This window comes from Artibeus jamaicensis, unplaced genomic scaffold (assembly GCF_021234435.1).
Source record: "Artibeus jamaicensis isolate MK-2021 breed Jamaican fruit bat unplaced genomic scaffold, CSHL_Jam_final contig_465, whole genome shotgun sequence".
In the NCBI taxonomy this organism is placed as follows: domain Eukaryota; kingdom Metazoa; phylum Chordata; class Mammalia; order Chiroptera; family Phyllostomidae; genus Artibeus; species Artibeus jamaicensis.
In genome coordinates this window covers 37,958,813-37,971,969 of record NW_026521843.1, presented here as the reverse complement: position 1 = coordinate 37,971,969, position 13,157 = coordinate 37,958,813, and the positions used below count along the sequence as shown (strand labels likewise).

General features: G+C 40.5%; 1 protein-coding gene across 2 annotated transcripts in view; it reads right to left on the bottom strand.

Moving 5' to 3' along the window:
• Positions 1 to 11,352, bottom strand: part of VRK2 (VRK serine/threonine kinase 2) — an 86,893-nt gene extending 75,541 nt beyond the window's left edge. The window contains exons 1-2 of one of the 2 annotated variants that reach the window (XM_037143445.2): positions 11,149 to 11,352; positions 9,430 to 9,573 (exon numbers count right to left, since the gene is read on the bottom strand). In XM_037143445.2, the coding sequence (XP_036999340.2) occupies positions 9,430 to 9,565 (136 nt within the window). In that variant the 5' untranslated portion in view covers positions 9,566 to 9,573; positions 11,149 to 11,352. The remainder of the gene's footprint in view (positions 1 to 9,429; positions 9,574 to 11,148) is intronic. The other variant, XM_037143446.2, reaches the window with a different exon arrangement.
• Between the last annotated feature and the right edge of the window lie 1,805 nt (positions 11,353 to 13,157).

Sequence of the window (13,157 nt, the reverse complement as noted above, 5' to 3'; positions counted from 1 at the left end):
TTTTAGTAGTGGATGATGAGATTTCCTTCAAAAAAAAAAAAAGACAAGAACTGCCCCTAGTAGGTATCAAACACCACAGACACATAGGACCCTTCGGCTACTCTCCACCAGAGATGCTCTCTTTCTTCTTTTTACTTTTCTATGCCCTGTGTTCGTGGCCCCCTCACTGATGCTGTGGTAACATTACCTACAAGAATTTCATTAGCTGCACTCGGAACACCTCCAGTGGAGGCCATGCTCTCCATGAGCCTCTTTCACACACACGCTGTAGCTTCCGATTGCTCTTGCTCGAAACCAATTTGCAGAAGCTGCCTTTACTCCACACTAAGCATAGGAGAGAAAAGAAAAATGGCAGTGTCTCTGGGGAATAATTAACAAAAGACAGTTTGTTTCATCTCCATGATAAAATACAGCATCCCTATTAAAAGGCAAATTCATCATTCCCAAATGTTAAATAGAATGACACTTTAAAAGTAATTCCAGCTGATTAAATTTAGGGTTCTGGTAAAAAAAATTTTTTTAATTCATGAATATACTTTGAATCTTTCATTTGATTTTAAAATGTATAAATGTTCATTTAACTCTGAGCCCTCGCCTCTCAGTGTTCTATTCTGAGCTAGTCAAACAAGTGGTAGCAGGCATGCTGGGCTCAATAATACTGCCTCTCATATTTAAATACTCTTTTTCACTTGGATTGCAAATTAAAGGCAGTCTCCTGAACACTGACACATTTTCAATGATTGATTTTGTAAAATGTGTTGATTTTTTCTACACTGTTTTGCCTCTGTGTGTGTCAACTTTGGCCTTCTTTTCTTGCTCCTTTGCAGCACTGCTGTCTCTTTGAAGCAATTGTCTGCCTGATATGAAAAATGTACATTAAACCTCATGACTAATTACACAGATAGAAAAAATGCCTGATCTCCACTATAAAATACTTATGCCCAGCAACCATAACAAAAGCTCCTGACTATGTACAAAACTCTTAATCAAACCTGTCATTCACTTAAAAGAAATTCCAATCATTTATTTTCCATTAAAGCTGTGTTTACATTCTGTGAAAAGTGGATTTCCTATGCATGTTACATGCCTACAAGTCGATTCATTCAACAACAAACGCCGTCCCTTTCCACTGCACCAGTTCATACTTGCTATCGGATCTATTTCAAGTAAGCGCTACTCAGCGGAACTGTTTTAATCCAGACACAAAACTGTTTAGTCTTAATACAATATCCATTTCTTCAACTCTTCCTACACTACGCATGAGCAAAGTAGGCTTTTCCCAGTAAATCCTATAACCCTATGGCATAAGTACATGGCTTCTTGTATCCTAAAAATATACTAATGTATTTTTATGTTATAAGAGAATAAACCTGTAAGTCTCGTTCCCCCTCTAAAGTCCCTCCAATTCTTTAAATAGTGTCTGTAAATCTGAAAGTAGTGTCTTATCCCCAAAACACATGTTACGGAAAAAAATTTTATCTCACATAGTTGTTGGGAAAATTATTTTGCCATAACAAACTCATTCTAAAGTTAATTTAACCAATCGTTTTTAGAAAACTATCATACGTAAGGCCTTGTTTAAGCATCCTGAGAATGCCTACCAGGAGTTTACAATCTAATGTCAGCAGGGGGAGGGGAGTGAGACAGTACACAACAATCATAGGAAAAAGCAAGATGAGCACTGTGACAGAGCACCCCATGGAAACAAAGAAGGAAAAGTTGTGGCTACTCCCCTGCTTGCCTCTTTGGCACGGGAGAATTTTCCTAAGGCCCAGGAGCCATTCCTTTTCAGAAGGATCCCCTCACTTCCCGTCTCCCACACCTAGACACTCTTCTCTGTCCCACTGTGGCTTGCCTTTCTGTTAGACCAACTCTCCTCTGCTTCTGACTGTTCATCTCCTGCGGTTACCAAGCGCAGGAAGTGCATCGCTCGCCATCACACTACCATTCTGGGAAACCCCGCAATGACTACCAGTGCACCAACTGGCTAGTCCAACCCTGGCTATGAAATTTTAGTTGCTTGAAAATGATGTTTCAGCATGGAAAGACAAGAGGGGGAGGCGGGGAGTAGCCACACTACTCTCCAGAAATGGCCACAATACCTAAGCAGAGAAAGTTGGATTAAGGTCTGCACATGAGCCAAAGCTTTGAATTTCATTGCCTTTGTTGGCTCATGTCACTTCTTTAATTAATGTCACTTTCTCCGGTTTAATATCAGAGCAAGTGACAAGAGTGCTTCTGGATGAATTGTGTTTTCTGAGGCCTGTATGGCACACTCTCCCGCAGTCTGACAGAGGGACGTGCCAGTTTTACTTGGCAGTTGCAATGCACCAGCTTTAGTTTTAGTAGTTTAATTTGTGGCAGTTGTATGTTTTGAATACGTTGAAGTATTCACAACGGTCTCATGGAATCTGTTCCGTAGATAAAGTTTACACAGTGGAGAAGAAAAAGCAATGGCTATAAGGCGATTAGGAAAAGCCTCTCTTGGCCTCAGCTGGTCTTATAGGCCTTCCTGTAAATTTAAGAGCATTTAGGGAATATAAGTGAAGTGATCACCAGGAATGATGCCCCCTCCCCCTTTTTTTTGCCTAGTTCTGTAGTTGGTGTGAGACGATCATAAGGAATATGATATTTAGAACTCAATTTTATGCAATATCCATTATTCAAGAAGTGAAGTTTATATACATGATAGACATGCAATGAAATAAATGTTAGAATAGGAAGCTTTGTTACTTATGCATTAAGTTGGTTCTAACATTTTGGTAAACTAAGTTTTTATTGATACAAAATTTAGCAGAATTTCTACACTGGGGAGAAAGGACTAAACTATGCCTTTGGTTTGTTGGAAGATCTTTCTGTTTCAGGCTAAAGTATCCTGAAGGGTTTTTATTTGGAGTTTTTCCTTCATCTACTTTATACACTTTTGTGAAGCTTCATCAGTTCATGGTGAAAGCTGCCACCAAGGAGTTCTTCCAAACTTTGCCTGCCCTTTCTAAATTTAGGGTTCTTTACTGCAGCAGGTTGAAGATCTGGCTTTGATTGCACCTGGCTCTGCTGGAGAACAGAAATATTCATCTCCACTGAATGCATGCTGCTTAAGTGCTGGAGGCACTTGCAGGAGAGTAACTCTCATCGGAAACTTCATTACAATACTTTCTCTTCCCTACATGAAGTAGTAATTCTCATTCACCACAGATAGAATTTTGCCTGACACAGCCACAGGAGCTCCTGTTTGACTTTCAAAATTAATCAACCTCTAAGCTAGAGTAGAAATGGCATGTCCTTTAACCTTAAGCACAAAAAGCTCTCAACAGACTGCAGTTTTTATATCCCTGGATGGAAGTTTGGGCCCCTGATACTTAAACTTGATGCACATACTGGGTTTCTGGCAGGCTTTTGCCCATACCCATCTGCTAGCCTGGCTCTGTGCCCATTCAGAAGGTGTGATGCCAGTTTCAATAGGGCATAGGTGCCAATCAAAGATGGGTTTGGAGGGGCAGCATGCAGAACGCAGCAAAAGTCAGCTCTTCTGCCAGAAGACCCTCCTGTTATCATATAATGCCAATGAAGGGCCACATGCTTCATTGCCTGGGATCACATTGCATCTGTAGATGTTTCTGGCCTTCAGTGCATGTCTTTCTAGAGAATCTTTTCCCTTAAGTATTACTTGGTTGGAGATGCTCGAAAAGAAAAGCCTACCTGACTAATTGAAGGACATCCTTTTAAAAGAAACAATGGAAATCTTCAACAATTGTCTTGAAATAATTGCTGTGTTTTCTGTCTTTTCTCTTAAAATACTCTTACACTTAGACTACTGTAAAGTGCACTCAGTCCATGTAACGAAGTTATAAGGAAAAAACATTCTGAAGAAGCGTGAATTACAAAACCAAGCACCTAAGCAATAGAAAATCCATAAACACTTCTGTGTCATTGTTAAGTGTTAGTGGTGGACAAACTGTCATCATTCAAATAGCTAATTTCTAGTGAATTCTCCCATTCAGAGCTTTGGAATTTCACTTCTCATTTATTTTATAAACACAGATATTCCCTTCTTAAAGAAGGAGCATATCTCCTACAATTTACTCCTCTTCTTCTGTATCTAAAGAAAATACCCTAAAACACTTCAGAAGGCAAAGTCTATCCATATTTCATAAGGAAGCCAGAAGCTCTCAAACGCTGAGAACTCTTTTATCGTGCGGCAAAAGAGGCGAGTTCATTTCATGAGGAAGACATTTCCCTATAGCAATAGGTTTCACATTTTAAAACCCTGACCACTGTAAACAGTTAAAAAATAGTAACGGGTGCAGTGGAAGAGACATCTATAATCGCCGAAGAGCAGAAGTGTTTGTGTATCTTCCCTGAGGCAAAAGAGTTTTTAACAGCAAAAATGTTGAAAATGAAAACTATAATATAAATATGCTTAAAAGGTTAGGCATTTAAAAAAATGAGAATGACAAGCAAAGCTACACCTTAGAAAAACTCTCCCTTTTTTATAGAAGGAAACCAAACTTTTGTAAATACTTAAGATTCTTTAAGTGATAGGTAGACGAACAGTGCTTTCTTTAAAAACTCAAACTTAACAGCCTATGAACAGCACATACGAAATTAAAATACAACTTCTGGAAACTTTTATTTCTTATCTATCAGCCCAACAAGGGCATAAAATTCACAAACCCAAGTGATCCCTTCCTTTTTTGAGTTTATATCACCTGTTACCTCCCTACACTTCATCTGTGAACTAATTTATCATATGCTTTCTAATGCAAGTTACCCTAATTTCATATTTCTTTCTTTCTTCTTTTCACCCCCACAGTATTATTTGCAAAATGTCCTAGCAACAGTTGAAATGGCAGCATAATGCTGCATTGTGTTAGATAAGACGAACTGCTTATCTCAGAGCCTTCTCTGTAGAACACTGCTGAGACATTTCATACAGCAGTGCACCACAGCGCAACATGGGTGCCAATATACACCTTGCTGACAGTTTATCATTAGGCTCTTGTGAACATTATCCTGCCTACTGCAAAAATTAACCCATTACAGCTGACTAAAAAGTAAAATAAGTAAAAACTACATCGGCATAAATAATCTTTTCTATTTCTTCATACGTAGAAGTCAATCAAATAAGTGAGTTAAATTTTGATAACTTCTAAAAATCCTAGTATTCCTAGTCACTTTTCTCCTCATCAAAAAAGATTTCTTCTATGTTTCCAAAGACCAAATTAACTTAATGGGGGAGCACGACCAAAAAAATGTAATGACAGTGGCTTAAATGAAGTCTAAACACTTATCTACGCATAAATGACTCAGTCTTGAGGCCTCACCACAGTTAATTTCAGTTACAGTAATGTATTTGTCTTCATAAAAGATGCTATTGATTTCCTATCAATAAACTACATAAATTCTTTGAGATGACATCAGGATTTTAACTTGTTCCAGCTTTTCTTATGACTTTGAGATTACAGGGTAGAATTAAGGGTGGCATCTATATTATGGAAGCAAATAAAGCAAACTGACCTGTTTGGGTTAAATATCTCAACCACAGTCTCAACCTCTCAGACAACTAACTCTTGAACATCTACTTGGTGCTTGATATTCTAAAGCTGCTGAATAGTCATCGCTATACCCAACTTCAAAAAACTGAAACTTCCACAGATAAAGCATTTCTATTTTAACTCATATAAGTCTTCAAAGGAATTTAGCTGAAGTTTATTACCAATAATTCTGTTTCTCTGGATTTTTGACTAACTTCGGAAACCCATTATCTTTCGCATATAGAGCAGACAAAATGGCTTAAATGAGAACCTTCCACTGTGCCACCATGGCCACCACTGTAAACCGTAAGGGGGAAAAAAGACAATGGCTGGTGAGGAAAATGTCAGTTTCCCACTGACACTTTCTATGTTCCTAGTTATGCCACACCAGTAGCTACATCTGTCACAATCCTTGGTGTGATGCATGGAAAGTCCCTCCCACATATGCTCTAATTACCTGTGCACCACCCTAGATGCACCACCCTAATTACCTGTGGCACCAAACACTGAACCCAGAGTTCAATTATCACTGAGAATGGGAAACTCTCAATAAATAAATAACTTATATTTAAGGGCTTAACAAATTCTAAATTCTTCTAAAACATTATCTCGAGCTTCACATTATTATTATCCCAATTACACAAAATAGAAATAGACTTGTGACTCAAAAGTCACGCAGTTTTTAAGTGGCTTAGGAAGGTCAGAATTTAACCCAGATTTGCCACACACCAAAACCCATGCCCTTATTTATGCAATTCTATGAAAGTAGAATTCAAACTCAGTTCTCTCTCCTTCCCTGGAGTTTTAGAAACTTTCCCACTTATTTTATACTAAAATGACAGTGATTTCTCCCATCCCCTAAACCAGTTTCTTTTCTTATTTTCTCTTCCTCTCTTTCATATACAAAAAAAGAACCTTGACTTTCTGTTCTCGTATTCAAACTTTTCTTTTCCCCCTTATAACTCTTCCTGTTACTGCTGCAGGCATATTATCTCAAGTCAAGAGTAAATAAACTTCTCTGCCCTTGCTGATCACTGAAAGGCCTTAGCTATTGATCTAAAAGCTAGAGGACAGCTGTACATGTACAATGAGTTAGACACAGAGGCTCGCTGCTCCCCGCCTTAGGCAGCAGTGTCTGCCAAAACAGTGCATCTGGAAAGAGGAATACCAGGAATGAATGCAGCTGGACACAAGGTATTAACAAAAACTTGCATTTACCTGCTTCTTCATTTATATACAGAACTGATGAGAACCACGGTAAAATGCAAAAGCATGATATAATTTCCTATGGATTTGCTTATATAGCTTTGAAAATAATCAAAACAAACCCGTTTAATGAAGTTATTGCTGATGGCATCTCACTAAAAAGCAGATTCTATGATTTATGAGAGCCACTTCTGCCATCATTTGGAACAACAACGACATTTGGAACACACAGCTTTACTACAGATTCTGAAGCATGCATGCATGGAGCCTTTGCCTCAAATAACTAAACTTTTCTTGATGGTCTTTACCCAATGGTGTTCATTTGCTAATAATCCCAGGATCCAGGTTCTAAAATTCAGACAGTAGAAGGAATGGCACACATACAGAACCTTGAAAATTATACAACAAATATTGTTTGGTAACGAGAAAAAATAAGCAAAGAATATGTGGCGTGCACTTAGACTGAAAGAAGCAAAGATTCTTCTGTATTTGAAAAGAGACAAATAAATCATATCCCTGAGCAAATAAATTCCTTTTTACCACACAAGTACTGACCATACAAATATACCTATACATATGTGTACAGTCATATTCATTTTAAACATAACCCATGTCCTCACAATATTTCCATTTAAAAAGGGAATAAGATCATTATAATCAATACTTTTTCTGTAGTTGTTGAAATTATTCAAATAATTCAAACAAAAAAACAAAAGTATGTCTGGTAAGACGTGAGGTCCAAGAAAAAGTTATCAAGAAATCCTAAGGAACAGAACAGACATTTACAATATTTATTGAAAAAATCTCCCATACAAGTGGACCCATGTAGTTTAAGCCGATGCTGTCCGAAGTTTAATTGTATTGTGAGCTGAAAAGACTTGAAAAATAGCTACTGCGGAGAGAGGCTTTCTCTGAACTCCCATTCGTTGCCTAGATACAGATCTTCCCAATAAAACCTCAACTTATCATAAATCCCCCTCCAGGAGAATTTTACCAGGTAGATGAGATGGACTCTTACTCTGGAGAACAGACGCTGACACCACTCCCTAACTTTCACAAAGCCATACCTCCCATCTATTCTCCTAAGGGCCCATTCATCTTTCCTAAAAACCATTTACTCTCCCTTAAGTGGCCTACATCCCTTCTCTTGTTCCCTTACTAAGACAGTATGTAAATTCTCAAATCTCACCACTTTGGGGGATATTTACTTTCTTTTCTATAATATCCCCATGCACATAACATTAAAACTTAATAAACTTGGCCCTGACTGGTATGGCTCAGTGGGTTCTGTGTCATCCTGCAAGCCGAAAAGTCGCCAGTTCGATTCCTGGTCAGGTCACAATCCTGGGCTGTGGGGCAGGTACCTGGCTGGGGGCATGCAAGAAGCAACCGATCCATGTTTCGGCTCTTTGGGTTGCTCTGTACCCTGTCGCTTCCCCACCCTTGCTCAAGTGAAAACTGCCTTGCCTGAGAGATTAATGTGGTACCACCAACAACAGGATAGATTCCACAGTACAGTCACATGACTTTAGTCAAATAGTTATAATTGTACACAGGTTAGTGTAAAATCAAATGTTTTTTTAATTAATAAATTTGTACACCTTTTCTCCTGTTAATCTACCTATTATCAGTTCATTTCATAAACCCAGCTATAGAGGGTAAAGTCCTTCCTACCCTGCAGTATAAAATGTTTAATGAGGAACCCAAGATGTCTGCAATGGAGGTCTTTCATCAACTTTTTTAGATTCCTAAGGAAATAGATGTAATGAGTCAATACGTTTAGAATTATCCTTGAGGGTAATTTTTTTAATCACTACTGTTAATCTTATTTTATCCATTAAATCCAGTCTTATAATGGATATCCCCTGATCATTAAACTGCAGATTTTAAGGTGGCCCTACATGACCCTTTTAAATTTAGTGTAACTTAAAACATTTTTAAATGTAGTTTACAAATATACTCAACTAAGGCTCCATATAACAAGGAACACAGAAAATAACTGTCTATTTTCTCAATTCTTCCGAAGATGGCACATATCGAGTACCACTCTAGGTGCACAGGAGAGAAGTGAATTCACTCCATGCCAGATGCCTATGAAGGCTCCATTCTCTAGAGCAAGGGTCCCCAACCTTCAGACCCTGAGTACAGGTCTGGGCCTTTTAGGGACCGGATCACACGCAGGTGAGTTTGAATGTAATGCACCTGAATCACCCAAAACCATCCTCCCAACCCTGGTCCGTGGAAAAAGTGTCTTCCATAAAACCGGTCACTGGTGCCAAAAAGGTTGGGGCTGCTGCTCTAGTGGAGACTAATTAAGAAATCAGCAGGACCTTCCATCACCTAATGATTAAAAGTCACAAATAGGAAATGTTTGTATTTTATGCAGGTGTGGTTTCAGGGCTGTAAAAAAGCAATGTTTCCAGGAAAACAAACTCTCAAGAAAGAACATTAACATTTTTGTCTGGCAGCCTGTGTAGTTATGTACTGAAAATACGCCTAAGAGTCATTCAGAAAAAAATGGACAAGGAGTGGGGCCAGTCATGTCTTGAAACTAGAAATTCTACTAAAGATTTACCATCTTCCTATGACTTAATAAAGCACATTTATTCTATTGTATGTCAAAGCTGTAATTTCAAAATATTACAGTCACGTATATAAGAATAGAAGGTAATTTATAATTATACTTTACCTAAATATATCAATCCAAATCCTCCAGAACCAATCATCTTGCCTAGCACCCATTTATTTCCTTCCACATCATCCAGAACCTTGCCTTCTGGAAGTGGAACAGGAAGTTTGTATTTCTCCTTTCTTCTTGGTGGCATTACTTCTGCTGGCAGAAGAGGTGAGTGAGGTCAGTGATTAAAAATAAAAACATCGGTGACAAAAAATTGCAGTTAAAATACAATTCTCGAAATGTCTTCTATGGGGAACTTGCCCAGGTTTCTAGAAATTAGGATTCTGGAGTCAACTGGGTGTGGAAAAGTCCTCATATAGTCAAACTGAAGATTCACATCCATCGCAATAGTGCAATCTAAGAGGTATTGGTATTTTAAAAACAAGCCTGTTGAACTTAATTCAACATTCCAAAATTTATTTGGGGGTCTATAACACCTAGTAATAACATAAGAATAGAGTTAATAATTTCCAATGACAGAAATAACTTTTCCATGCTCCTTTCACTGAGAATGCAGTGTCAGAGATGAGGTCTTGGGTCACTAGGAAAGAATACAGCTTTGGACCAAAAAAATACAAAAGATGGCAATGTATGTGATCACCAAACAGCAAAGGACACAGTCAGTTTGTTTAAAAAGACTGGGATTTTCGTGGATTTATAATTTAGCAGCGCACTAGGCCACTGGGCAGCTTCAGACTGACACTCCTCTTTCAGCTCCTTCCGATTTTTCTATACCCTGTCCCTTTGTCACCCTCACCAAAGTGGAGACTGCTCTGTCTGCGAGGTTAACGTGGCACAGCCAACAACAAAAGCACAGACCCCACACACAGTACAGTCACTTGACTTTAATCTATTCGTTATAATTGTGCACAGGCCAGTGAAGTTCACAGTGAGAGATTTTTACATTAGAAGTGCAAATTTCTTAGGGGCCAGAGGACGGCATATATGCCTGAAACTAATTTGAAAGTGAAGGCAACTGCAATCGTGTATTTCCGAAGAATTTTGTAGTGTTGAGTGCTTCTGAACGAAAGTTAGTATAAAGGTTTTGTTGTACCATCTCCACATCTTCAGAATGAGAAAGTTTCTGTTTCTTTCTCCTTCATTTACTTTCATCCAATGCCATGCTATCATTTAACTAGCAGCAATGCCCCAGGTGGAGCAAAGGAGCCCGGCTGACATCTTTAAGGATATCCACCTGCCCTTCTCGCAACGGGGAACACAAGGGAAGCCGGGAAGTTAGATGGTGAACTAAGCCTAAAGCAGGAAAAAGTTTTGTGGTGGTGCTTCTTGACCAGTACTTTGTATATGCTGGTGTCTAGTGCATATTTGCTGATTTAAAACCTAAAGTCTCCGAAGAACAACTTTAAGAAGAGTAAAAATTTGGGGGCATCAGAACTTGAGACCTGAAATGAGACTGTAAAATGCACATCCTGGGTGCGGGTCTCGAGCCCACCTTCCCAGAGAGAAGAGGCATCCTCCTCTCTGGGTCAGTCCCCGGGTGTCCCTTCTGCTTCTGGATTTCTTCCTGGGGCTGTGAGGAAAAGTGTTCACCAAGAGCTTCCGGGGGAAAAACTGACACCCAGGGGCCTGAAAACCAGCCAGAACTCCGAGTGAGGCCGGCAAATCAGCTGAGCGCAGCCCAGCACCCGCTTCGGCCTCGGTCCGCAGCCCCCGGACCCCGGGCGGGCCGGCCCGACCCACCGCGAAGCCCGCCCGCATCTGGAGACTTACTGCCCGGCTCAAGCTCTTGGTGGACCGCAGAAAGGGAACCCGCTTCCCCGCCAGCGCTCTGGGCAAACGCGAGTTGAAGGGGGCGCCGGATCCTCGCTCTGAGTTTTGAAAAAGCAAGGAACCAACCGCGGAACCCGGCCAGCGCCTCGCCCGGGCGGCGGCTCTTCGCGGCACTGGGGCGCCGCGAGGGCGGGGCCGGCAGAGCGGCTGGGACGCGCGCACGGCTTCCCGCCGGCCCCTGGTGCCCAGGCGGGGCCGGGGGCCTCCAATCCTGCGGGGAGGCGGGCCCTGCTCCGGGTCGGCCCGCGGAAGGGACCGGATTAACTCGCAGCACCCGGGCCCGTTACTCTGGGCTCGCCGGCGCCAGCTCGCTCCCGGCCCTAGAAGGGCCCGGGCTCGCGGAGTCCGGGTGAGGCTGGTGCCTTCCTTCCTTGGGCCTGTCCACGCTGGGGGGCCGCCGGGGGGAAGAGGGAGCGGCGGTTCTAAATCGAGAATGAGAGCTATATTCTTGTCATCCACCCTCTCCCGCCAGAGTCTCAAGATCAGCCATCAGATCAATTCAGTGTGAATCAACCAGGACCAACATTTGTGTTGGTGTCATTTTGGGTCTGGTGTACCACGATCTAAGTACTGAGACCTTCTAGCTGAATCGCCAAGCCCTTAACTGGGCACTTCCCAGAAAACTAACACACTAGCCAGGCCCGCCTTGAGCAAGAAGGCTGGTGTGAGTAGGAGTGCTTATAACAGAGTGGTTAAGTTCTAAAAGGCATGTTGGCTCAAGACCAATCATTTACTAGTCGAATTATCTGTTTTTACTCTTATTTTTTAATTATGGTTTACATTCAATATTATTTTGTATTAGTTTCAGGTGTACAGCATAGTGGTTAGACAGTCATATACCTTACAGAAGTTTCTAGTACCCACCTGACACTGTAGTTATTACAATATTGTCTATATTCCCTATGCTGTACTTTACATCTTTCTGACTGTTCTGTAACTGCCAATTTGTACTTCCTAATCCCCTCACCTGTTTTCACCCAGCCACCAACACCCCACCCTCTGGCAACCATCAATCTGTTGGCTGTACCTATGAGTATGTTTCTATTTTGTTCGTTTGTTTGTTTTGTTCTTTAGATTCCACATATAAATGAAATCCTATGGCACTTTTCTTTGTCTGAGGTATTTCACTTAGTATAATACTCTCTGGGTCCTTCTATGCTGTCAAAAATGGTAAGATTTTATTCTTTTTATTGCTGAGTAGTATTCCGTCATACACATGTACCACCATTTTTTTATCCACTTCTCTATTGATAGGCACTTGGGTAGCTTCTGTACATTGTCTACTGTAAATAACGCTCAATTCACAAGTCGGATAACCTTTATTAAATGTAATTACTTGACAAAACTGCAATTTTATCTTCTGCAAAATGGAAATAACCCTAGTTATTTAGATTTTAAGGTTTGTGAACAAAAAAGAATTTCTGACACTTGTTAAAATGGTAAGGAAGGTTTTGTTCAAAATTATTGAAATAGGAGAAAGAGCTATGCTCAATTCCAAATACAACAACAGAAAGTAGGAATTTACAGCCAAGGAGCAGGGTGGGAGGACAGAAGGAGCTGGAGTAAAGGGAGGATTCTGGCTAAACTGAGCTCACAGGATTTCATGGCAAGCCAGGGTGATCAGACTGCACCAGGGGGATTGTGGAGGATGGGGACCACCATGAGAATTCAGGGTGATCAGTTATGCAAGATGGGGGATTCTGGCCAAACTGACTTAACAGGATGCTTACTAAACTTGGACAAGTATAGAAAGAACATGAAAGTCCAAAAGTCAAGGCCTAGTTGAAAAAGAGTTTATGGAAGCCTAATTAGAGTTTGGCCAAGGAAAGGATATTTATCAGGTTACAGTTATAAAGATGATTATGATAATTTATGGAGTTTCTAACACATACTAAGGACTCAGTGAGCTTATAATATTTTAGGGCAGACAAAAACAAATGCTCAGGAAG